At 34.8% G+C, this 24,938-nt stretch overlaps 1 protein-coding gene across 5 annotated transcripts; it reads right to left on the bottom strand.

The window, feature by feature from the left end:
* Positions 1–2,370: 2,370 nt before the first annotated feature.
* On the bottom strand, positions 2,371–20,997 carry LOC130804068 (ubiquitin receptor RAD23b-like). Of its 5 annotated transcripts, none has more exons than XM_057668413.1 (14): positions 20,774–20,997; positions 19,898–20,006; positions 19,667–19,780; positions 14,760–14,921; positions 14,432–14,470; positions 14,274–14,359; positions 14,138–14,188; positions 10,961–11,138; positions 10,733–10,873; positions 10,597–10,662; positions 3,827–3,874; positions 3,640–3,749; positions 2,929–3,007; positions 2,371–2,847 (listed from the first exon to the last, which is right to left on the bottom strand). In XM_057668413.1, exons 3-14 carry the CDS (start codon positions 19,730–19,732, stop codon positions 2,731–2,733), a joined length of 1,143 nt encoding a protein of 380 aa, XP_057524396.1. In that variant the 5' UTR covers positions 19,733–19,780; positions 19,898–20,006; positions 20,774–20,997; the 3' UTR covers positions 2,371–2,730. The 5 variants fall into 5 exon arrangements, with proteins under 5 accessions (XP_057524396.1, XP_057524379.1, XP_057524387.1 ...); XM_057668396.1 differs by having other exon boundaries at positions 19,922–20,006; XM_057668404.1 differs by having other exon boundaries at positions 19,898–20,003.
* Between the last annotated feature and the right edge of the window lie 3,941 nt (positions 20,998–24,938).

The following is a 24,938-nucleotide window of genomic DNA, read 5'->3' as shown; positions in this document are numbered from 1 at the left end:
TACGTATGAAGTCGGTAGATATCTAATGTAAATTAGGAAATTTTAGTATGTGATGTAGGAGTTTATGATGTATAAAGTAGAGATTTTTAGTGTGTGTCGTAGGTGCGTGTTTGTGATATGTGAAGTAGGGATTTTTAGTATTTAAAGTAGATAATTTTAATATTTGAAGTAAGTGTTTTATCTATTTTAATAAGAGTTTTTAGTTCTTTATTTTGCAAAATAATAAGTAGATACTTTAACTACTTATACTATTTACTTTATAATATTAGAGAGTTGTAAGATCTAAAAGTAGATATTTTAAGATAATAAAGTAGGTAATTTAAGATAAATATGTAAACGTTTAGGTTGGATTGTATTTTATCATATGATTCATAAAAATATTCATTTCTACTATGACTCATTAAAATACCCACTTTTAATTGACAAAAACATCTACTATAAACCATCATTACCTACTTGTATATGTAAAACACGTAGTGTGAACCATTATAATACCTACTTCTACTTTAAGTATGAGTAGAGGCTTTTAGTATGAGTAGTAGGAGTTCGTAATATGTCAAGTAGCTAGGTTTTTAGTAGTAAAGTAGATATTTTCGCTCTATAAAGTAGTTTATGAAATCTGAAGTATGAAATTTTGATATGTGAATTAGGAGTTTTTAATCTTTAAAGTAGGCATTTATGGTATGAGAAGTATGAGTTTATGATATTTAAAGTAGACGTTTAGAATATGTAAAGTAGAATTTTTTTTTTTTAATATGTGAAAAAGGAGTATTTGATATCTAAATAAATGTTTATGTTATGAAAAGTAGGTGTTTATAGAGTACAATGTAGATATTTATAATATTTAAAATAGGTGTTTAGGATGTGTACTAGAGGATTTATGATATGTGTAGTAGGAGTTTATAGTATATAGTAGGTTTTTTGTTATGTAAAGTAAGACATTAAACTAATATTATTATTATATTTTTCAATAATCATATTTTTATGGGAAATTATCAATTGTACTCATGAGTTTTGACACTTTATCAATGATACCCCTAATTTTTTTTTTATGATTAATGGTACCCTCGTACTATTGAGCGTTTTACAACCGTAAAGTTCTTAAATTTTTTTCGTCAAAAATCATCCAAAACCGTTAATTTTTTTCTTTTTCTTTTATTTTTCAATTCAAAACATAAAAGAAATTTAACAGTTTTGAACGATTTTAGACGGAAAAAGTTGAAAAAGGTTACAGTAGTAAAATACTCAATAATACAAGGATACCATTGATAATAAAAAAAAATTAAAAAAAAAAAAAAAAACCTTCAGGATATCATTGATAAAGTGTCAAAATTCAAGGGTACCAATGATAATTACCCTATTTTTATTGTCAAATTTAATCATCAAATTATTAAACCAGTATTTTACTTTTATTGTGTTCGAACTGATTTTGAGATTTAATATTATTGAATTCAAAAATCAAATCTTCCATTTTCTTTTTGATTTTCAAATTTAGAGATATTGTTTTACAATAACCATTTTTATAAGTGTGCAAAAGAAGTTTATTTTATTTTTCATTTTTAATGATCAAATGGATTGTGCATGTAAGAAAGATCTCTCAGAGACTAACTCACAAGTAAGAAAAGACAATTGTGAAAATGATTTGCATTGTTTTACACTTGACTTTTAGTCCAACTGGTCCACTATTAGTTAACATTGACTTTTAATTTGTTGATTGGTCCACAATTTTAAATTTTAATTTGTAAATAACTAAAACTAGTTGAAAAATTGATTTAAAAGGCAAAACAAATAACCAATTAAGGGCATCTTTTTCATTGATTTTAAATTTATTCATAATTTTTTATTTAAAAAAACCAACTTGTAGCTAGGTTCATTAAACTAATTCTTTAACCGGTGTTGTATACAACTATCTTAATTCATAACTACCAACAAAAACAAGCAATGCTAAGAGTTACTCAAACAATTTATCTAAACTAGTCCACAACCTACAAAATTCCCTATTATTCACCCCTTAACAATTTGAAGACAATTAGGACAATTTGAGGGAAAAAATAAATAAACTTTTATAATAAAAAATTTCAAAAATAAGCGTTGACAGGAAATAATTTCCAAAATAAGAGTCTTTTCACCCAAACTTAAGGTAAGACAGCTAACGATTAATGAACCGAGTAAGAAGTATATTTGAAACCTTACTTTGACATCAGTTACAGATTAGGATTTTCACCTATAAAGAGTTCAAAGGGTTGATTGCGTTAGATTTCCGTCTGAATGTTTCGGTTTAAAATACGCAACAATTGAGCTCGGTTGCGTTAGATTTCCGTCAAAGCGTCGATTTTTCCATTGAATAAGGATATAACCATAGAAGTATAATAATAGAAAGCACAAATAACCATTAATATTGAGCATGAATATCCAATACTTCTATCTCCAAAATCTGCACTACTATAATCAACCTATTACCCTATGCATTTCACCAATATGTTCAAAATCAAAAAAGAACATTTTATCCCAAATCTGAGTTAATAACCCTCTAATTTCCATGCCACGGAAAAGGAAAAAAAACGAAAATAAAATAGAGAATAAATTACCGAAGCAGTGATTATATCGTACCACTAGTCTTCAACCTATTTTTATCCTCGAAAGCTTTATGTATTAGATGGTGAAACTAAAACAAGTACAATTCCCTAAAATCAGTAACATAGTCATCAGTAACCAATACCTCTCCTCCGACTAATCTTCATTGTCTTCAGCATGCTCCAACAAGTAGTTGACAGCTAGTTCTTCATTACGATCACAGGCTAAAAATGCTTCGATGACGAGTGATCTATCGAAACCCATTCCCTCAAGCTGTCCAAAAGGAACAAAGCTAATCAGCATTTGTGAGTACAAAGGAAAAGCCGTGTTATCAAGAACAAGTGAATTCATTACCCGTTCAATGGCCTCTTGCTCCTCTTGTGTGACACTAATTGCGTGGGGCATATCTTGCTCACCCTGACCAAATATATCCCTAGAGAGGTGCAACAAAAGAAAAATGATCTCAAAGCATAACTCTAGAAAAAAGAAGGGAAAATAACACTCATGGAGTACACTTTGGCGGAATATAAATACAAGTCCAATTGTCCAAAAGCTTGTGACAGTGGTCTTTATCTAAGCGCATTCAAATTAATGCATACACAAATTCAACATAACACCTTCGATTTGTTGAATGTCTAGGCATTAACATAATTATCGGATAGTTTACAGATTCTCATGATTGATTATGGCTTACATACTTCATTGTGGCATGCACATCAATTACATATAAAAAACAATCATTATTAAAGTCACTTTAAAAAGCCATTAGTACAACCTCAGAACTTTTTCAAGTGTCCAGTAAACACCTTCGGAAATCCAAGATCCCAAATCGATCAAAAGGCAAAAAATACAATAATAGAAAGGGCACTCTAGAAAAAAAATCCAGTCACACGGAATATCAAGGTATAGGCCCTACAACTGGGTATATCAGACATTTATGGAAAGTTTTACGAACTAATGGATCAGTAGTTTGAAAAACAAATGTGAAACAAAACTAGGTTTAATGCTCCAAACCATCCTCAAGGAAAAGAAAGAAGATATATAGAGAAAAAATCTCCTACTCACCCTTCAGAACCATCATGAGGTTCATTTAAAAGCTGAAGAAATTCAGCATGGTGATCCTGAATTAATCCTAAAAGTTCTGGATTCTGCTTTCCAAGCTCCTGAAGCATCGGCTGCATCACAAGATAATTGATCTTAACAAATAGGTCAGGGAAATAAGCAAAGGATTCCACATAGAAGGATATAGAACCTGTAAAATCTGTGGATTTGATTGCACCATATTGCGTAATGCCTGGAACTGCAAGATGAAAAGTCAAAACACAAAATTATGAAGCACACAACAGAATATTAAATTCCAATTGCATAGAAACTGCAATATTATAAATATGAAATAAAAATTTGATCATAATGTAGACCTGTAAGCCACAACAAAATATTTCACATGTAATAAAGTCGGACTAAGGCCACGAAAAACAGGAAGCAAAATTTCTTTACGGCTGCTCCAAAATTTGACATTTTTACACAAGAGATTCCACTAGATTCAATAGTTTGAATGGATCATAAGTAGGCATCATGTAACAGATCAGTCGGATCTGTTACCAAAACCGATAGAATGGACAATTCGAGTCTGCCCATTTACTCCCAAAAGGACACTTCCCTATTATTCAATTAATCAAAAGCTTATCAATTATTACAAGGGTGGCTCTATATATAGCCTAAGCTCCAAAAGACAACTGAAAATAACAACTATTCTAATTACAAAACATAAAGACTAATCAAATTTGAAATGTCGATAACGCCCTTGGACCCTTTGACCCAAAGCATCACACATAACTGCAACTCCAAAAGCAAACAAATACTCTTTAAAATGTTCAGAACTTCAAATGCGTATGTTGCAAATTTATAGCTCTACATTTTACTTTTAGTATGTATCGACCAATTACTTATGATAATGGTTGCTGACTTGTCCCAATCAAGGATAAAACTACAGTAAAACTAAGTTCTATAATCAGATATTCTCTCTTGATACTTCCCTTCTTTTGGTCTCACTAGTTTCTCCTTAACTGTTCTTGTAATACCCCAGATTTAGCTTGAAAAAGGATTGATAGACTACTCATATCAACAAGGTGCATCTTCTTTTCTAGGGAGCCCATTTGCTAAGAACTCCACAGTTAAGCGTGCTTGGTGGGGAGCAATCTTAGGATGGGTGACCTCCTGGGAAGTGTTCTCGGGTGCGCACGAGTGAGGCCAAAGTGCACTGGAAAGACTTGTGTTGGTTTGTGGGGCCAGTCTACAGTCTCCATGAGTAGTCACCAGCGGTCCGAGGGGCCGGGGTGTTACAAATGGTATCAGAGCAACCCTGCGACCGTGGCTGATACTATTCAGTGCACCTAGCGGGGGAAAAGATCCTGAAGTTACGGTCCAACGAGGACGTTGTATTCTTAAGTGGGGGTGAGTGTAATACCCCAGATTTACACTCACCCCAGATTCAGAGCAATCATTCTTGTAAATATTTTTTACATAGAGAAAGATTGCAGAGTATGTTGGATAATATTCAAGGGCTCATATGTGTAACTACGGATGATTGGAATTCAAAGCATAGTTGACAACATTACATGTGCATTACCACTCACTTTATCATCAATAGTTGACTTGAAAATTATATCTAACCATAGTTGGCAACATCATATATAAAATATTTTATAAATATTTTAGAATCAATGTAATTCTTAGTTCAAATGTTAATGAAGTTATGTATAATGATACTATGAAATCCCAACAAGATATGTACTGTGGAAAATGTTAAATTAAGGTGGAGCTTATTCACGCGAAGTGTTGTGCTCATGGAATAATTTCAATTGTTTGATCTGAATCAGAGTTTATGGAAAATATTTTAGTTGTTCAAATTAGTACATATAGTATTTCAAAATCTTCTATCATAGGCAAAAACTTCATTGAGGTCGACCATTAAAATCTATCCTTATACTATGTTTGGATAACTTTCTTAGATGGGAAAGTAAGTAGAGGGGAGGGAAGAAAAGTGAAAATTGGTGCATTTTCCTTCCAAATATTTCCACAGAAACTATTGTGAGAGACGATCTCTTTGAGTGACGTCTTCCACAAGAAGCGCAACCCATTTTAACATCTATAAAAATCAAATACTTTTAAAAAAAACGATTTCTTCATTCACGCAAAAACAACTTCCTCCGATATCTCTAAAATCAATCAACAAATGAAAATGTAGGTATTATATTTTCAATTGATGTTGAATATTTTATTATTGTTTATTAATGATTAATACATTAAAAAATTCAGATAGATATTTTGTTAAATTAAACCAGTTTCAACTATTGATAATTTAATAATCAAATTTGACTACAAATAGGATTGTTGATGAAAGTAACAATACAATTAGCTTAATGTCTTACTTTTCATACAACAAAACCCTACTTTACATACTAAAAACCCTACTAAACTGCTATGAATTGGTTAAATGAACTAAAACAGTAAAATGGAAATAAAATGATAAAAGAGAATTTATACTATCAAATTAATGATTAAAGAACGATTACAAAGTAACAAAAGATAAATCAAGCAATTTGAGAAGCTTGAGATCTCCTAAAATGAGTAAAACCCATCCATCAAGTGTTAAGCAATTAAAATTATCACTTAAAACTAACTTATTCGTCAAGTCTTCCCTAATGTGAAAATTGCTATTTTGCCCTTCGTAAACCCAAATACTGATCATAGCAATATCGGCCGCCTGAAGTTCCACCTTACCCTCAAGGTGGGTAAAAATTAGCTTGGCCTTCCACAGTAAAAATTCCCCCATTTGCCCAATGTCTATAGCTTAAAAGGATATTAAGAAGCTCATCAGAAACCCTTCCCCATCCAGTCATGCTGACATCAGCACTGACGTCATATGTGACGTTATCCACATCATGTGGCTTTAAATCAAACCCTAACTGCCAACTTCCCTACGTGCCCCATCTTCCTTGTTGTTCCCTCTCTTTCCACCCCAAAAACCCTAACAATTCAAAACCCATCTCAGACTTCAATTTCACGTCGCCAGCAGTTTCCTTTCCCATCTTGCCGGCCAATACTCCGACCATCACCCTGCAATTTCCGGCCAACCGCAGCCCAAGAGTTGATTCCAAGTCCATCATTTTTCTCCCCCTCACTCGATTTTTTCTTCTTATGCTATCGCCTGTAATTGTCCACCAATCGTCGGCGATAATGTCTCTCGGCCAGTCTCCATCAAGTCTACTCCCATTTTCGGTGATCACGAAAACTGCCCAAATGTCGCCGCTACCTTCCTTCTTCCCCTTTCTCCTCATTTCTTCTTCCTCTGATTTCTCTTCTATTCCTCCTCTTTTTCTCGCAATTACGGGTGTTGTTCCTCTCCACTGCCGACAACTTGGACCTCCTCCACTTCCGCCCATACAACAACCCATGTACCCATATTTAGTGTGCTCTTCGCGCCTTCGTAGATGCCCCAGCTCCGCAAACCTGCTCACTTTTTTCTTTCTTTTATTTTTTGCTGATTTTCTTTATTATATCTCCTTTTTTCTTGATTTTCCTTTTTCTCCACTTTCTTCTAACGCCATTTTTGAACTCCCATTGATTCTTCCTTTTCTCTTTTTTCGTTTGTGTATTTTTATTTCTTTGTCTTTCTTTTCTCCTGACTCTATTCTGTTTTTTCCTTTTTTTTCTCTTAATTGCACATTTTCCACATTTTCCAGATCTACCACATCCTCTTCCCTCACTTCATTTTCATCCTCTTTTGTTGTCTCATGGTAGACAATTACCATTAATTCATCCTTCATCCCTTGACTAAAGATGAGATCATCGAATTGGGCGTCACGTTCTCCTCCAAACTTCCCAACGTAGTGAGACCATGACCCACTTGGCTCAGGTGCGGTGGTTGTCAGCCATATAGGGCTTGAAATGGAGACATTCTAGTGGAAGTATGAGGGGAGTATCGTAGCTATATTCGACCCAGTGAAGCCAATCTAGCCATTTCTTGGGTTGTCCGTTGATAAAGCAAGGTAAGTAAGTCTCTAAACTTTTGTTCACCACCTCGGTTAGGCCGTCGGTTTGAGGGTGGTAGGCCGTACTTCGATTGAGGGAGGTAGAATGTAAACGAAAAAGCTCCCGCCAAAAGTGACTCATAAAAATCTTGTCCTTATCCGAAATGATGGATGACGGAAACCCATGTAAATGCACCACTTCTTTGATGAATGATTCGGCTACCATGGCGGCGGTGAATGGATGTTTTAAAGCAATGAAAAATGGGCGTATTTGGTAAGGCGGTCCACAACTACCAAAACGGTATCCTTACCCTTTGCCTTAGGCAAGCCCTCCAAAAAATCCATAGAAACATGTTCCCAAATTTGATCGGGAATGGGGAGTGGTTGGAGTAAGTCGGTTGGGCTTAAGGTCGAGGATTTTTGTCTTTGGCAAACTTCACATTCTTTAACATATGTCACGATCTATTTTTTCATGCCTTCCCAAAACCAATCCTAAGCAATCCGTTGATAGGTATTTTGTTCGCTAGAGTGACCCCCGTGGGAGAGTCGTAATAATGCTCGAGTATGGTTGTAAGAAGGTTGCTTACTTGGGTAACAAGAAACTGTCCTTGTAAAGTAGTCTGCCTTGCTGCAAGGTAAAGCCCTTTATGGTCATTAGCTGCTACCCTTTGTTTAAGGGAATTCAGCATGGCATCCTGCTCAACGGCCTCATTGAGCTGTTGCCAGTCGATCTCATATGTATAGCTCATGGTTCCCAATACTGTCGAATGGTGGCCTCTCCTGGATAATGCATCTGCTGCTTGGTTTGTCATGCCCGGATTGTAGATGATTTCAAAATCATAGCCCATGATTTTGGTGAGCCACTTTTGGTACTTCGTAAGATGCTCCAATAGGAACTTCAAGCTGCTTTGGTCAGTGCGAAACACAAAGTGACGTCCCAAAAGATAATGCCCCCACTTGAGAATGGCAAAAACGATCGCCATGAGTTCTTTCTCGTATAGGGGTTTCAAGCTAGCACGCCTTCCCAAGGTTTTGCTAAAGAAAGCCACGAGATGTTGCTCCTGAAGAAGTACTGCACCAAGGCCACAATTAGAAGCATCTGTTTCAATGAAAAATAATTTGGAAAAATCAAGTAAGGAAAGGACCGGAGCCTGTGTCATAGCTTGTTTGAGAGCTATGAATGCCGAGAAGGCTGCTTCATTCCACCCATAGGCATCCTTACGCAACTGTTCAGTTAACGGCTTGGCTATTTGAGCATAATTCCGAATGAACTTCTGATAGTATCCGGTAAGCCCCAAAAATCCACGGAGCTCTTTCAAGTTTGTAGGCACGGGCCAAGTCATCGTACCTTCAACTTTGTCCATATCCATAGAGGCACCAGCTCCCGTAATAATATGACCTAAATAGGCTACTTTCGTAACCCCAAAAGCACATTTGCTCATTTTCACAAAAAGGGAGTGTTGTTGTAGTATTGTCAATACCGAGGAAAGGTGACTAACATGATCAGCTATTGTTTTACAGTACACGAAAATGTCATCAAAAAAGACTAAGACAAATCGGCGAAGGAATGGTTTAAAGACATCGTTCATAAGGGTTTTAAAGACTTTGATACCAGATTGCTATGGACTGGTAAACAAGCTAAAACAGAAAATATGGAAGAGGAGAAGAATGAAGGTTGTATTAGAAAAGAAAAGAAAAGGATTACAATAGCTGATTTTCGAGTGTCAGTCACTCCTAACTCAAGGTACTTCTTAAACTACTTTTTCCATATTCTATTACAAGTAAAAACCACTATGTATAGAGTTAGATTCCCATTTTGCCACCTCATGGAAAATCTAACAGATTCATAACAAATTCCCCCCTCCCATTTATTTCCTTCATTCTGTTATAACAGATTGCCACGTCATTTATGGGTTTGTTACCACTGCATCTGCTTCAGCCTTTTTCTTCCTTCTTTGATAAGTAATCCACACTTTCTCCTTGGTGAAGGGCATAGCATTAGACTGCAGAGACTACTATGTGAATCCTTTGCTCCGTTAGCCTAAAATGTGCTTTTGTTCTAAATATATTATGTTTTAGTTAGCATAAATTTTCCCTTCAACACCCCTGTTCCCCCTTGCAGCTTCTGACAACTTTCTGGACCTTATCAAGAGTGCATATTGGCAGCTTTGGAAAGTTAGATTGTTGAAACTACTGTGTTTTCTTTTGCTGTGATACAAATAGCTGACATTTCAATTTAGTTTGCACAGCATTTCCTGTTGGTGCACTATTTAAGACTTGCTGCTTTAATCTTAAATTAGAGTTATATGATGTACAAGGACTTGTTGCTTCTGTCCAACTTTGTAAGTGCTATAAGAATGTGACGTGTACTCCAACTCTTGGACTGTTATTTTCTGTGTATTCAGTTCTACTATAGTTGAACTATTTACTATCCATTGGCATTCTCTCAAAAATTATCAATGGGTTTTGACTAGCATTGGAGTTGCTACTTTGAGTCTTGAGATTTATAGAGTCATCAGAAGAAAGGAATTTATGTAGTGTGCTGAAGAAGAGAAGAACATGAATGTACAGAGCATGACACATAGGTTTCAGCCCTCCACAATTAACTTTTAGGGAAATGGCATCTGTATTTAATTCTGCCAACTAACAAAATTTGTAAATTTAACCAGATATCAGTTAACAGGATGGGCTGGGCTAGATGGCCCAGGGCATAGGCTCCTACCCTGTTTAAGCCTGCATTCTGCTTTTATAGGCCTCATCCAGCCCGGCCCATTGCACAGGTCTACTAGCCCCTATGGATAACACTCATGGACTAATTTAATGTTCACTCATCTTGACAACTTTTTAATATATGACATTTGTCAAGTATCCATCGATCACAATTACTAGAATGCCATAAATTTCAAAGGAACAAAATATGCACACTCTCAAAGATGTATAGTAAAAATGCTGACTGAAGAGAAAATCATAAAAAGAAAATAAGAATCACCTGGTGATTGTTCCTAAGAAAATCAAGTGATCCGAATTCACCAGCTGCCGCATCAGAGTGTGACTCCTAGGAATTTTCCTCAAACAAATTAAAGAGTGAATAACAAAATTTGCAAAGAAAAGAAAATTAGATGTACCTGTGGAAACATATTTAACGGAGCAGAATTTGGTGCCCCAGAAACTGGGGCAGCAGCTGTTCCTCCTTCCACAGCTGGGCTTGCTCGACTTGCAGGTAATTGTGGAACTGGTTCTGCAATTTCAGCTGTTTGTGGGATTCCCTATGTAAAAAGCGGTACAGCATCTTTAACGCTAGGCTTAACTCCTGACTAATCATAAATTGAATCATTGTATAATACTTGACTTACAGAATACAAATAATCTATGGCACGCTCTGGATTGTTATAAGCGGCCCTAAGAGCACGCGTAACTGTATCTCTATCCCAACTGCCACCACCAATATCCATTATTTGCTGAATGGTTTGCCCCAAATCATTGTTGGCAACTATACTAGAAGCAGCCTGGCCATATGCATCAGTGGTCGCACTACAAATAGGAAACCAGGAGTTTTAGAATAAGTAAAGCACATAACTCCCTCCGCACATGACGATTCACTACTTAAATTAGCACTTCTGCAACTTTAAGTTACCAACCACAGCTAACAACAATTATATTCCGAAAAGCAGAACCTTTTTAACCCAGATAGCGGATTCTATACATCTTTTGATTGCCTAAATGTGTTTGGGGCATCAATTGAAACTATTTCCAACTTTGGTGAATACTATGTCTGATGTAATAGAAGCTATATGTCAACATAGAAACAGTAAAAACAATCACGTCAAGCAACTTATGTCTTCAAGACCAGATTGTAAAAGGGAAAAGCAAGAAAAACACATTAGGTGATGTGGTATTCAAGCATAATAAGAATAGTTGGCTTTATTCATTATAAAAAAGCAGTGGAGTTTCACAGCAAGAGTGTAAATATATGAAAAGAAATTCAGGAGCAAAAATAATGAAAAACAATCCCAATCTTAAGGAGAGGTTTATTCCAAAACCACCTAAAACCCAAAAATAAATAAACCACCCCTAGTCACCTTACGTGTTTTATAAACCAATCACAGATTACATCAAAGAACTGTTAACTTTGGGTGGAATGATTAACACCAATGATCAATCAATTATTTAAAACAAATATTATACATACACTTAGCACGCCCTGGCCCAAGATCTCATTTATGTCCTCAGCCCCAACTCCCCTCTATAATCTCAAAACCAACACAAATGATGCCATAACTCTCTATCTAGAGAAACAGAAACACACTCCATCCAACCCAGAAAGTTACGATACTTGACTTTTTGCAACCACCAACATCATTATTTCTTAATTGTCAACTCAACTACAATACTAGCACTATTCCTACTTCCAACTACGAAAACTCACTCAATAGCAACGAGATTTGACCTCATGTCCTCATCGCCAGCTCCCCTTTATAATCTCACAACCAACACTATTGATGCCATAACTCTCTATCTAGAGAAACATAAATACACTCCACCCAACCCAAAAAGTTACGATACTCAACTTTTAGCCAACCCGAACATCATTATATCTTAATTGTCAACTCAACTACAATATTAGCACTATTCCTACTTCCAACTAATAATACCCACCAAATAGCAATGAGATTTTACCTCATGAGCACGCAACATTTCAGCATTTTAGCAAAATCAAAGGCAAGCACAAATAGGAGGAGGAGGTTGTTTGCTAGAGAAACTATTGAATTACACTTATGGTATGTGGCAAGGTTTTCCTAATCGTATAACTATAGAGGAGATGGTATACAAGAAGGTTGTCATTCTTCAACTTAATAATAGACCTGAAAGGGGCTTTGTAGCAAAAGAGAGTCTTGTAGACATTGGCGAAGGCCACCAAAGCTACTAATTGTTGAGATTGAATGTTAACAAAGCATATAAGGACATTAGAGAACCAACCATGTGTCACAACCACTTAAACTTGAGCTTAAGTGTATAAAGCCAAGAAATTCTAGCTATTGCTCATTTTCGAACTAAGTTCATGTGAAGCCAAACCAAGCTCAAGCTTGACCTAAGAATATCTTTCTCATAGCATGGTATCTTCTCTCCTTTTGGCATACATGTATTTTTTTATTTTCGTGTATGTAAATAATATATTTATGTTATTACAAGTATAATGGGGCCCTACAAAGGAGTAATGCAATATTTTTTGATGTATATAAAAGTTAAGAATGCTCATGAGTTTCTAGGCCAAGTGGAACTCGAATCACTCTAATGCATCTTGGATAGTAAAGCACTAGGTGAAGCATGTAGAACTTGCTGATCAACAACCCTAAAGGAAAGGAAAGATTTAAATTGTTTTTAAAATGATAAATGAAGGTGATGGAAGTGAAGGTTCCATGGACTAATAGTAAAGAAAGCCCTTTCAAAATCCTTTTCTTTTTGCAGCAGTCTTGATGAGATGACTTGATTCTAAGGAAACATATCTTGGACTCTTGGTGCATGTTTTTTGTTGATGACAACGACATTATTGTGGAAGATGAGAATAAAGGATAGATGCTAAGTTAGAACAATAGAGAAAAGAGTTTCATTTTAGCGAAAACGACATAAGTAAAGGCACTATAATGTTGAAAGATAAAGAAATAACTCCCAATGAATGCTTCAAATACCTTATGTCCATGTTTTAGAGTAGTGGAGATATCCACCATGATGTGATCCATAGGATTAAGTGTGCATAAAAGAAACGGAGAGGAGCACCGAGATAATATGTGATCGAGGCTAAAGCTTAGGGTAAAGTTTTATCGGGCAATTATTACATCAACGCTACTATATAAATAAGAGCTTTTAAGAAGGATTATAGTTTATTGTAAACAAATAAGGGCAAGCAAGATGTGAATGCTTACATGAATGAGTAATTGTTTATGCAAAGAAAAAAGGTTAGCAAACCGATAAGGAAGATATTAATTTGAAACTTGAAAACTATAAAGATGGTGAAAAAAATCAAAGATAACTTAGGGTGCAAAAGTGGAAAAGAACATGAAGAATCTAGATTCACATGTTGAGAATATAGATAATCAAAATGAATGGAGAAGAAGAGCTCTTGAGGTCGATCCACCACAATAGTGATTCATGAACATATTTTGGGATCAAGGCTTAGTATTATTGGCATTGTTGACTTTCTCAGCCTTCTTGTCATGGATATGATACCTTATGATATTTCGCTACAGCTACACTTGAGATTTTTAATATAGCTAGATGAACATACAAAGTATTGGAGATCTAAGAACTAATCACATTTTGCTCCACATCAAAGTTTCATTACTTATTGAAGACACCTTCAATGTTAATGCCTTACATGAGTCATTTGCTTGCTTTACAGCCAACTTTAAGCAATACTGTTACCATGATCGAGCTTATAGATTCTAATTCAACCTATCTCCTACACACCCATAGTTTGAATGCATAATAGATTATCAAACAATTTTCAAAAAGTGAAAAAAAAATGCGTATACTTGGAACTTGGAACATCAGAATCGGTTGCATCTTTTGTGGCCTTGCCGTCCCTGCACAAATAAAACATACAGATTAACCAACCACAAAATAAGCTACAAGCCTAGAAACACAAGATGGTATGCCATAGGATCTTACGTTTGTGCCTCAGATTGTGGTTGAGAAGTTTCACTTGAAATAATAGGTACAGGAGGAGCACGACTAGGTGTAGATTCAGGTGCAGGCTGTTGCAAGATGAACATAAGAATTGAACTTAATTAAGACATGAAAGCACTAGTAAAAGATAGCGAACCTACCTGGGCACTTGATGCTCCTCCAACAGTTAAAGTTTTACTCTACATAAAGACAATCAAATTTCTAATGAAAATGCAGTAAATATGAAACAATATTCTATCACCCCAAAGCCATTAAGTGGCTCCCACCCATGCATAGTTTTAGAAAAGGCAAAGACACATTAGATGGTAACAGATTATTTAAATTTAAAGAAAGTAAAAACTTGTGACAAAGTAATACAAATGTAGATAATGAATATTGTGCAGACAACCGGCTAACATTATTTCAAAACGATATCTGTAATGCTACTACTACTTCATGCCTCAAATCAATTAGAAAAGGGAAAGCTACCTTGCTAAGCATGACCACGAGGAAGCCATCTTCAGAGACCTTGTTATCTGCCAATGTTGTTTCATCTTTCAACACTTTACCATTATGAATTAGTAATTGCTGCCCACAGGGATAATTATCTTTCCCTTGCACATCTTCAATATTTTTCTTAACCGCCATAACCTTAAAATGAGATTTCAAAAATTTTATGAGATATTTCAACCACTAATTAATTAGTCATGTTTTCAACCAGGCAGCAAAAAGTGCAGAATTGTTCAAAATAATCTAAACTATTAAATAAATAAAAAAATTACTTGCTCCAAGGGAGGAAACTCCCTGTGCAATTATCTTAAAAAGTTTATTCTACATGAAATATGGCAAAATCAAGCATTGAACAGATAAGAACACTTGATCAAAAACATCTTTAACTAGATGGGTCGAAAACTAAAAGCATCCACACCAACAAACTACAGAACATTGTGAATAAGACCAGATTTATGCCAGCTTTCATGCGCCCCCATCCCGCGCGGAAGTTGTAACCGGCACTAAAATTTCACCTCCTCAATGCAACAAGCACAAGGAAAGCAGCAAAATGCATTTGATACAATCTGCGTTTGTTAGGGATATAATATAGACCTAGGCCTAGCCTTGTTTTAATACAACAAGGAAAAGCATACCAATTCATCCTATTGCTCATAGATAGCTCAAAATGAAATAGTAGTAACTAGAGAATCCTGACCTAACACTACAAAGTTTCTGAATTTAAGAATTAAGGAGAAGAACAAATGGTAAAATATGTCAAAATAGATACCAAGTACCAAAGCCTTGACCCCAACAATATGGGGTCTACGACATGAAGCAAAACAAATTAGCATGAGAAATCTATTGATAAAGAAATTATTCAACCTGATTTAATACTAATAATAAAATCTAATACTAAGCCACAGCTAACAAAATCAATTACAGCAATAATCTTGCACATATTCTCCACGTCCATTCAATCATATCTAATTTTCATGTCATTCCCTACTTCCTTATCAACTTAACTTATCAACTTAATGCGTGCATAAGAATTGCACATGGCCAAACCAATATAGAGTCATAGACAATATTCTATAATTTGGTTTCCAATATCTATGATTCTAAGATACTTTCTTATATTTCATTTCAAATAACATCCTTTTCAAGATTGTTTCTAACATTTTGGTAGCTCAAGGGCAAAATAAAATACCTTAAATGGTTAGATTTTATAGATGGTAAAATTCATAACTTTGATAGTACTACCAAAAAACAATTTTCAAATTAAGTATTAAAGAATATTAAGTAACAATCTCCACTAATTCCCATTATTATCTAGAATGATAAAAAAAAAAATTTTTAAAAAAAAGTTTAGAATTCATCAAATGTAACTTTTTTACAAATTCAGAACATTGGCACGAAGAATGCTTGTAGTTGGAGAAGTCGAATAGAGAAATGAATTTCCAATATATATATAATAAAAAAAAAAATTTAATCACAACTTTTAGTATTAAATAACAAGTTATAAATCATCAACAGATTTAAAAATCATTTAAAGATAACAAAATCAAAACTCTAAATAAAACCTAATAATTTTGTGATCTGGCTTCATCCGCTCTTCATTATCTTTATTTTTTTGTTTTGGAGAACTTATATATCTCTATTTTTTACCATGGTAGATTCTCCATTATTTCATGAGAACTCTCTCACCCATAAGTCAAACTCGTTTAATATAGAAGATGGAAAAATAACAAATAAATTGTACTTCCAAATTTGTTATTTGAATGAATTATAGAGATGTAAAATGGATTGCTAGGAAATATTTGATAAATGAAGGTCCAAAAGAATCATTGTAAAAAACGAATGAGGGGAAGATTGTGCTCTGAATTTCAAAATAATAGCACACCCTTGATATGGAAAATTGTAATTAATTAATTCTCAAGTTGAGATTGCAATTCAGAAAGTAAAGTGTGCTTGATCGAATGCGAAAGAGAAATTGTACTTCCAGATATGGGAAATGTATTAATAATTCAACACTGAGCAAGGTCGATTTAAAATCTCAATCATAGTTACATTACCTTTTCTACCTTCCAAGTTTTGATATAAAAATTTCTCAATTTTCCATACGCATGTTGCACAAGGCACACAAGTTAATATTCTCATTATTTTTTTAAAATATGAAATACCCGAAATAACTTCTCGGAAATTGGGACTTTCCCATATAGGTCAGATGTTTGAGTATAACCACTCATCCATCTTGACATTTACATCTCATAAACCCCCATCTTCCAACAATGATCTCTTCTAAGAATCCAAATCATACACTAATGCTGGTCCAATTTCCTTTTTAGTGGCACACCTTGATTGCATAATATAACAGTCACAAAACTGAGTCGTCCAAAATGAATCATATGCTTAACATCTTAATCAAATTCTACTTTCTTAGGGAAAATTGAGTTAATGTACTTTAAACACTACTCCTGTATTATGATCCTTCATACCAAATGACATTCCATGGACTATGCCTTACTTTGACTTAACTTAAACGCTTTTGATTCTGCCTCCACATCTATAACTTAACATTGACTTCATCTCTACTTTTTTGCATTATTACAATGTAATCGGCAAACAACATGCCAAACATGCCAAAAGCCAGATGGAATATTTCCCTCAATATTGTTATCTCATCTAATATCAGTGCAAGCAGGAAAAGGCTTGAAGCAAATTCTAAACATAGTCAACTCGTGATCAATAGTAATCATGACAAATGCAAGTAATTATTTCCATATGTACATCATAGTTGCTTCTTATTGGATGGAAAATTGAATAATTTATGTCATTCCAAGGGGCTTCAATAAAATGAGAATCAAAATTTCTCTTTCTTTGTGCTTTGCGAGCATCAAACATTTGTGTCCACGTGAAAATTTTAAACAATAAATTTGGAAAGAGTAAAAATATGTTCTTAAATGCTAAATTCCGAGTCTCTTCCCTTGCACAAATATATCTTTAGAAGTGAATCATGCCAGTATTTGTCGCATTTATCATAACAAGGAATGCATATCACAACTCACATTCCCACTTTATCAAATGGCTCATAGAACTCTTAATAAACTCATGTGAACCACTTAACCATTGTTGACATTTACTAGTAAAAAACTTGGCTTTCTTGATACCTCTATGACCCCAAACATACAATACTTTAAATTCAGTTGTCAAGTTGTAATTTATCTTCACAATGCCCCCTCGTCAAATAGGCTCAAGAATTTTCTTAGGATATTGCCATTTCAATTTTCCACATTTCAAACCATAGGTGATTCAGGTTACCATACTACTGTTTTCCATCACTCCAACACCGACTTTGGTGTCACATTCCAAAGAATCTATCCCAAGTATAAAAAACATGAATGTAAATTCACCTACCATCATCTCTCTAGCTCACACAAAGAAATGGACTAAGTAAGTATATGGTTACATTGACAAGAACTTTGGTACAATTAGTTCAATAATAATTAAGCACAATACTTAAAAGGAAGTATGAGCATTTGTTATGCCCTGAAACTACATGTAATAATTACTCTTATATGATGCAGAAGCATAGTTTCGGTCACAAAACAAATTTTGTAGTCACTATAGTTGGTTTCACAATTATCTCTTCCATATACTCAACCATGGCAAAAAAAGTTTACAATGCAACCGCGATAGGATATGTTCGAAAGTTTTTTGCCCTGCTCTTACCCATGGCTCCGTGTACAAAAACATAGCTAAATGTGCTATAAGGCTACAAGAGAATTATATTGTTCCAAAGTATGAAGTAATCATTCAAACTCTACATATAATAAATACATAGAAAGTACAAAAACATATACAACCAACAACAACAATGTCAAAGTCAAACCCAAAAGATTGAGTCAGCTACATAAATCTATATATGAGCTATAGTTATAAATTCTTATACATTCATTTCGATTTTTTACCATTTCAACATCTGAATCATTTATATAATTATCCACTTCTTCCCTCCAAATCATATTCGGTCTTCCTCGCCCTCTTTAACTCTCTCGATTTTCAACTTTCTATGTTCTTATACTCAATATTAGTGACACTTAAACCCTTTCTTGTATATTTGTTTCGAATTCAATTCTTCAAAGTATATCCGCTAATCCATAAACATTCGTATATCTGCTACTCCATTTACCCACTGATTACCAGAAAATAGCATTATTTATTTTTCTTTACCGTTGTCTTGATCTCCTCAACCCACCACATTGTATCCTTCTTTATCACAACATAGCTCCTTGATTCTCCTTAGAATCTCCTTAGTTATTTGGATTGTAAACTTTTTCATCTTTGTAAAGGTAGCCTTCGCATCGAAATCATCTTCCAATCACCTTTTAACAAGTTTATCAACTAGTTATAAACACTTATTAAATATCCCTCGAAACAGCCCATAATGCAGTTTTTTTATCGAATCTTTTTAAAAAAAAACATTTACAATATGGCCGGTGTGATGCAATGCGACCATATAATTTCATTGGTCGCTGAGTAGAGTACACCCTCATGAAAATTGATTTTTGGTTCACGATCATCAGATGTAATTAGGCAAACCTACCAGACACCCTCAACCCATATAACAAAATAATTTCATCCTGAAGCATAATATAAAGGCAATTTGAATGTCACAATTTAAAGTCATTACAAATATAGGCAATCAAAATTCACAAACCATCACAAAATGACAAGTCTTTGTCATTAAGTCATTATTATAAACCTCAAACAACACCAGATATCAAAACAATTAAGCATAAACTAATTTAAAACCAGACAATCATTGAAAACAATTGAATTTTTATTGTCAAGATACATCAATAATTGCATCAATGAGATACAAGAAAGAGAATGAAGAGCCTAACAGTGTCATTGGGTTGAACTCGAATTTCAAAATGGCTTCCTTTCAGAGTCTTGACGGTAAGCTTCATTTTCGAAAAATTGGACGAAAAGGGAAGAAGTGGAGAAGTGCAACGCCCCTGGTTTCGTAACAGATACATTATCAAAGTCAAAAGCTAAATTAGTAAGTTCGATGTAAACACAACTTAATTAAGAAGCATTATTGATGCATTCTATTACAAAACAAAATGCGAGACCTGAAGCAATAAGCAAATAACAACCTCTTAATCACTCTACAATAGGCAATTACTGATCACTAATTTACCGCACTCACGATCTCACAGTCAATGGTCTTCTAGGTACCTGCTGCAACCAAAAAGGTAAGAACAGCAAAGACAAAAGTACACAAAAAACACATTAGGCGAAACTAAGTTTTTATTCCATTATTCATCATCATCATATCCATCATATCCCGCTCCTAATATGATCACGGTCTGGGGAGGGATTTACGGCAAACCATAACCTTATCAAAGGAGGTAAAAGTAGTTTTATTTTAGCCAACAAGCATCATTCACAGCATGTAACTTCACCTCAGCACAATGCAAAACTAACCAATCAATACTATTTTGCTTGATTATAACATTTAAGTGAACAGTCTTTTAGTTGAAAATCAAAAAAAATAAAATAAACTTAAAAAAAATGCAGAACACCACAATAACCAACCTACCAACTCGGAATGGTAGCAATTCAAAGTAATCAATTCAACATACATTTAATAAATAAAAATAAAAATTGTTCCATGCTTTTAAAGGGGTCAATCTCAAAGGCTATTAACCTCAAAATAATGTTCCATTTCAAACTTTCTCATCACCTTCAGGCTTCAGGTAACCATTTTCCCATTCCAAATTATCGAGATTCATAACTACAGTCCGGTGAAGCGCGTAATGTCGCACCGCACGGCGTTTCGAAACATTTGTACCGGAACGCTGCCGAAACGAGACACAGATCGCCGGCGGCAACATTCCTGTAGCTAATTAATCGGAACCTTTTAAGCCCTCCAAATCCGTGGGCAGTCTAAGTATAACCCTAACAATAGAGCATAAGAAAAACAAGAGAGGAGAAAGAAAACTTACCGTTGGCAATGGTGGTTGAAGACGCACTACAGCCAGTTAGGGTTTTAACAAATGCCTCACTCTTCATTCCATTCTTCGCCGTGACCCGTGAGTAATTCTTATTTTACGAGTGCAATGGAAAATTTGAAAATAAATGAACGTTTTTTTAATATAAAAGAAAAGAATTTTAATTACTCTATTAAAATTAAAATATGTCTCTTCGTGCTGGAGCCGTAAGCAGATTATGTTCGCGATTAATGATAGCAAAGAAAAAGAGAAAAGTTCTCGAGCTTGTAAGCAGAAATGTTCGCCGTTAATAATAATGAAATAAGAGAAAAGTTTGTCAAGGTCGAAAAGTCAAGTATGTCGTAATTTACTTATTTGTTATTGGTAACTGATAAAACAAATTTAAAAACTATTTTAATGTTTATGGACTTTTATAGAAAATGAGTTTACAAAATAATTTCTAACTAGAATAAAAAGTTGATGAAGTAATAAATTCTTATCTAAAAAACTGTCATTTTTATTGAAAAAATTGTTAGAAACTGACACAATGCTAAACAAAAAAACTAAAAAAACTAGTTTTATGTTAGATTTAAACTTCCATACAAAAGAAAACACGGATTCAATTAACTTAATGTTTGAGTTTAAAAATCATAGTTTCACTTGCAAATCTAAAACTAACTCATAGTTAATGTCCTTGAATATAAATAGTTGACATGCATTTTTTATCATGAACTTAAATTTCAAGTTCAGAACTTAATTCATTAGTGGAATTTAATGAAGTCAAAATTAATAGTTAACTCAACTTTTAAGACTTCTTATAGGCCACCATCATTATAAAATCTGTTCAAAAATCGTTAGTCAATTTACCAAATCAAAATAAAAAACTTACTAACTACTCCAAGAAAATATAATTTACTTATTCCCTAAACTCTTTTCAAATGAATCTTTTAAATTTTATTTATTTTGTTGGGTAACGTAAAATTATTATTGTAGAATGACCATATCTTATATATAATTTACCCATTACAATATTTGTTAAATCAAGTAATATCCAAAATGTTTACAAATTGAATGTCATTTAAGAGCGAATAAGATGAGAATAAGTAGAGTATTCATTTTAGGGTGACTTTATGCCATAAGTATGAATTATTGACAATATAACATTTACGTGATATTTTTTTATCCTAATATTATCTGAAAATTATAATTAATGAAATATACACTTAATAGAATTTGAAATTTATGGTTATGTTTTCTATTAATTAAGAAATATATAACACGTCTATACTTATAATGATAATTATAGTTTATAGGGGCTCGTCTTTATTAATTTTCCAAACAACCATTAAAAATCAGAAAGTTCATGTTTTTTTTTATTTGGCGCCTAGGCCCATAAATGATTATGGATAGTTTCACAACACTTGATGCATTACTATATCATTTACTTAAAGGACGACAATGATATTTGACTATCGGCTAATCTTTTCTTTAATACTTGCACCAATCCAAAAATTATGCATGTATTACGAATATAACATTTTGTGATTTAAAACTATTTGGTTATGTTGTAATAACTCAACAAATATTAAAACTGCCCCCAATAGAACCCTCGTTACACCACATCTGATCATACACTAACTGCATTCCGCGAGCCTAAGGATGGTCATGTGTCCAGATCTTTATTGGATCCACCTCGAATCCGTCCCTTTTTTAAGAGTCTGAGTGTTTCAGTAATGAAACGAGGAAGTGCAAAAGACACTTAAAATACCTGGAGATTGATGGAAGAGTGATCAAGTGAAACGGTTTATAAGAGAAAGCGACTTGAATTCCTGCAATACAACACGTTAGCCTTGTCCGGGGGGTGATCTCCCGGAAAATCCCTCCGACGCTCAAGTTAGAACGTAGATCGGAAATTAATGAATGAAAGATTGTAGAATGAATGCAAGAAGGAAGGTCGGGATTGGGATTGCTAGTGCTAGTGCTAGAGTTTAGGAAGGCTAAGGAAGTAATGTAAGCAAGGATACTAGGAAAGCTATTTCAGATCATCCTCCCTTCTTGATGGTAGCCCCTATTTATAATGGTGAGGAAGGGAAGTTGTTTCTGAGAAAAAGTGGACTATCATGGGAGTAGTGGGCAGTTATTCATCTTGAAACAAGGAGAGCCATGCATTGTGGGAGAGTGGGGAGTTAGGGTTTTTTAGAGGTAACTGGCCCGTGGGCCATTCAAGGAAGATGGGACTTCCAGAAAAAGCTCGTTGACCAAAAGTCAAGGTCAACTGAAAAAGTCAAAGGGTATTTTAGTAATATGATGCTAATTATTAAATAAATAAATTAATTGAATAAACAGTACCATGACATTTAGCCCCACGCATGAAGGATGATGAGAGGGGAGAGCCCCAACAACCGGAAACATCTTCCTTTATGCGGAAAAACACGTGCCCGTCGGAGTTGATTTAGTGAAGAAACATGATCGTAGAGAATACTCGAAAGCCCATGAGGAGTAATACGTCCACAATCTGGCAGACCTTCTGACGGATTATGAAAATTTGGCTCGTAAGCTTCGAATCGACAGTTCACACGTCGAATTCCGAGTTATAACGAAAAAGTTATGACTATTTCAAAATAGCCATGCAAGACGCCTTGAATCCAAGAGACAACCAAACAAATCGAGCCGCGGATCATGGCAAACCGCGGAGTAGCCCCAGTCATACATACCATGCAGCAGCAAAAATGCAGGTGGGAGGATTTGATACTGTGACCTCTAGAATAGAGTGCAGTACTCAAGACCAACTGAGACAACTATCCACTTGTGTAACATTTTGCGCGAATGGTATATAATTTGATGCCTCCAGTCCAACTTTTAATACTTGGATGCCGTGACTATTCTCAATACTTAGAATATTTTCGAGATTGTACCCACGCAATGGGGTCCGACTTGTCGACCTTGCGGTCCACACGAAGAAGTTCACATGATATTTCGGAGTATATTGTAACCAAAGACGCGGCTTGTAGCGTGTTGCGGGATTGCCTTAGCCATCGATATTCAGTAGCAAAAATGTTGGCAAGAAGTTTCGAAGCCACGACCTCCAATACACAAGGCAGCACTTCTAACCAACTGAGACAACTAGCTCCTTGTGTGGCATATTGCACGGCTTCATATATTAATACTCCCAGCTCAGCTTCCACTATCATCATGCCGCGGGATTTGCAACACTTTGAATATTTTTTAAACTTTGGAACAAGATAGCCCCCAAAGGGGGTCCGACTTGTCTACTACACGGATCACAATAATATTTTTTTTTTTTTTTTTTATATATTTTTATTTTTATTTTTATTTTATTTTTATTATTATTATTTTTTAATAAATCCGAGGGGAAAATGAATAAAGTAGCTAAAGCCGGCGGATGTTTATAATGCCGCGGAGTACCCTCAGCTAGCAGCAAAATGCAAATAGGAGGGTTTGATCCCGCGACCTCTGGGATAGAGTGCAGCACATCAGACCAACTCAGACACCTTACCATCTATGAAGTATTTCACGCGAACTTTGTTTTATTTTGATACTTTCAGCTACACTACCCATATACCATGGAAATTTAATGACTTAGAATATTTTTTAGAGTTTGCTTACCAAAGGGGGGTCCGACTTGTTGACCCCACGGACAAGATAGCAACCTTATCGTTCTTCCTTGCTTTTATGTGCCGTGGAATTTTAGGAGGATAATATGTCGCAGAATAAGTTTGTCTCAGCTAGAGTAATAAATCACGTGAGAATTTGACGACGCGGCTTGGACTTCATCTCAGAATATTTCCGCGTCTTCGATTTAACCATGACGCGTACTAATAGTCCGCGTCTTCAACTATGCCTTCAACATGAAAATTCTTCCATACTTGGAATATTTCAAAAATGATTAGGAGCACCTGGGGGTCCGACTTATTGATTTCACGGATTGATAAGAATCTTCGAAAAATTTGAAGTTGCTCATGACGCTAAGGAGGATGACGCGTCCTTGTTGTATTCCGCGGCTATCTTGGATGACGCGGAATAAGGATTCACCAGTTTTATAAGTCGGACGGTAGAATGGGTAATCTCCATACTTAGAATTTCTGTTCTCCTTAGAGTATAATTCTGGGTCCGACTTATCGACCTCACGGAACGATAAGAATACCAGCCACTTCTCTTA

Source organism: Amaranthus tricolor, chromosome 2 (genome assembly GCF_026212465.1).
Source record: "Amaranthus tricolor cultivar Red isolate AtriRed21 chromosome 2, ASM2621246v1, whole genome shotgun sequence".
Taxonomy (NCBI): Eukaryota; Viridiplantae; Streptophyta; class Magnoliopsida; order Caryophyllales; family Amaranthaceae; genus Amaranthus; species Amaranthus tricolor.
The sequence above is the reverse complement of the archived record's forward strand: the minus strand, read 5'-3'. Positions and strand labels throughout refer to the sequence as shown.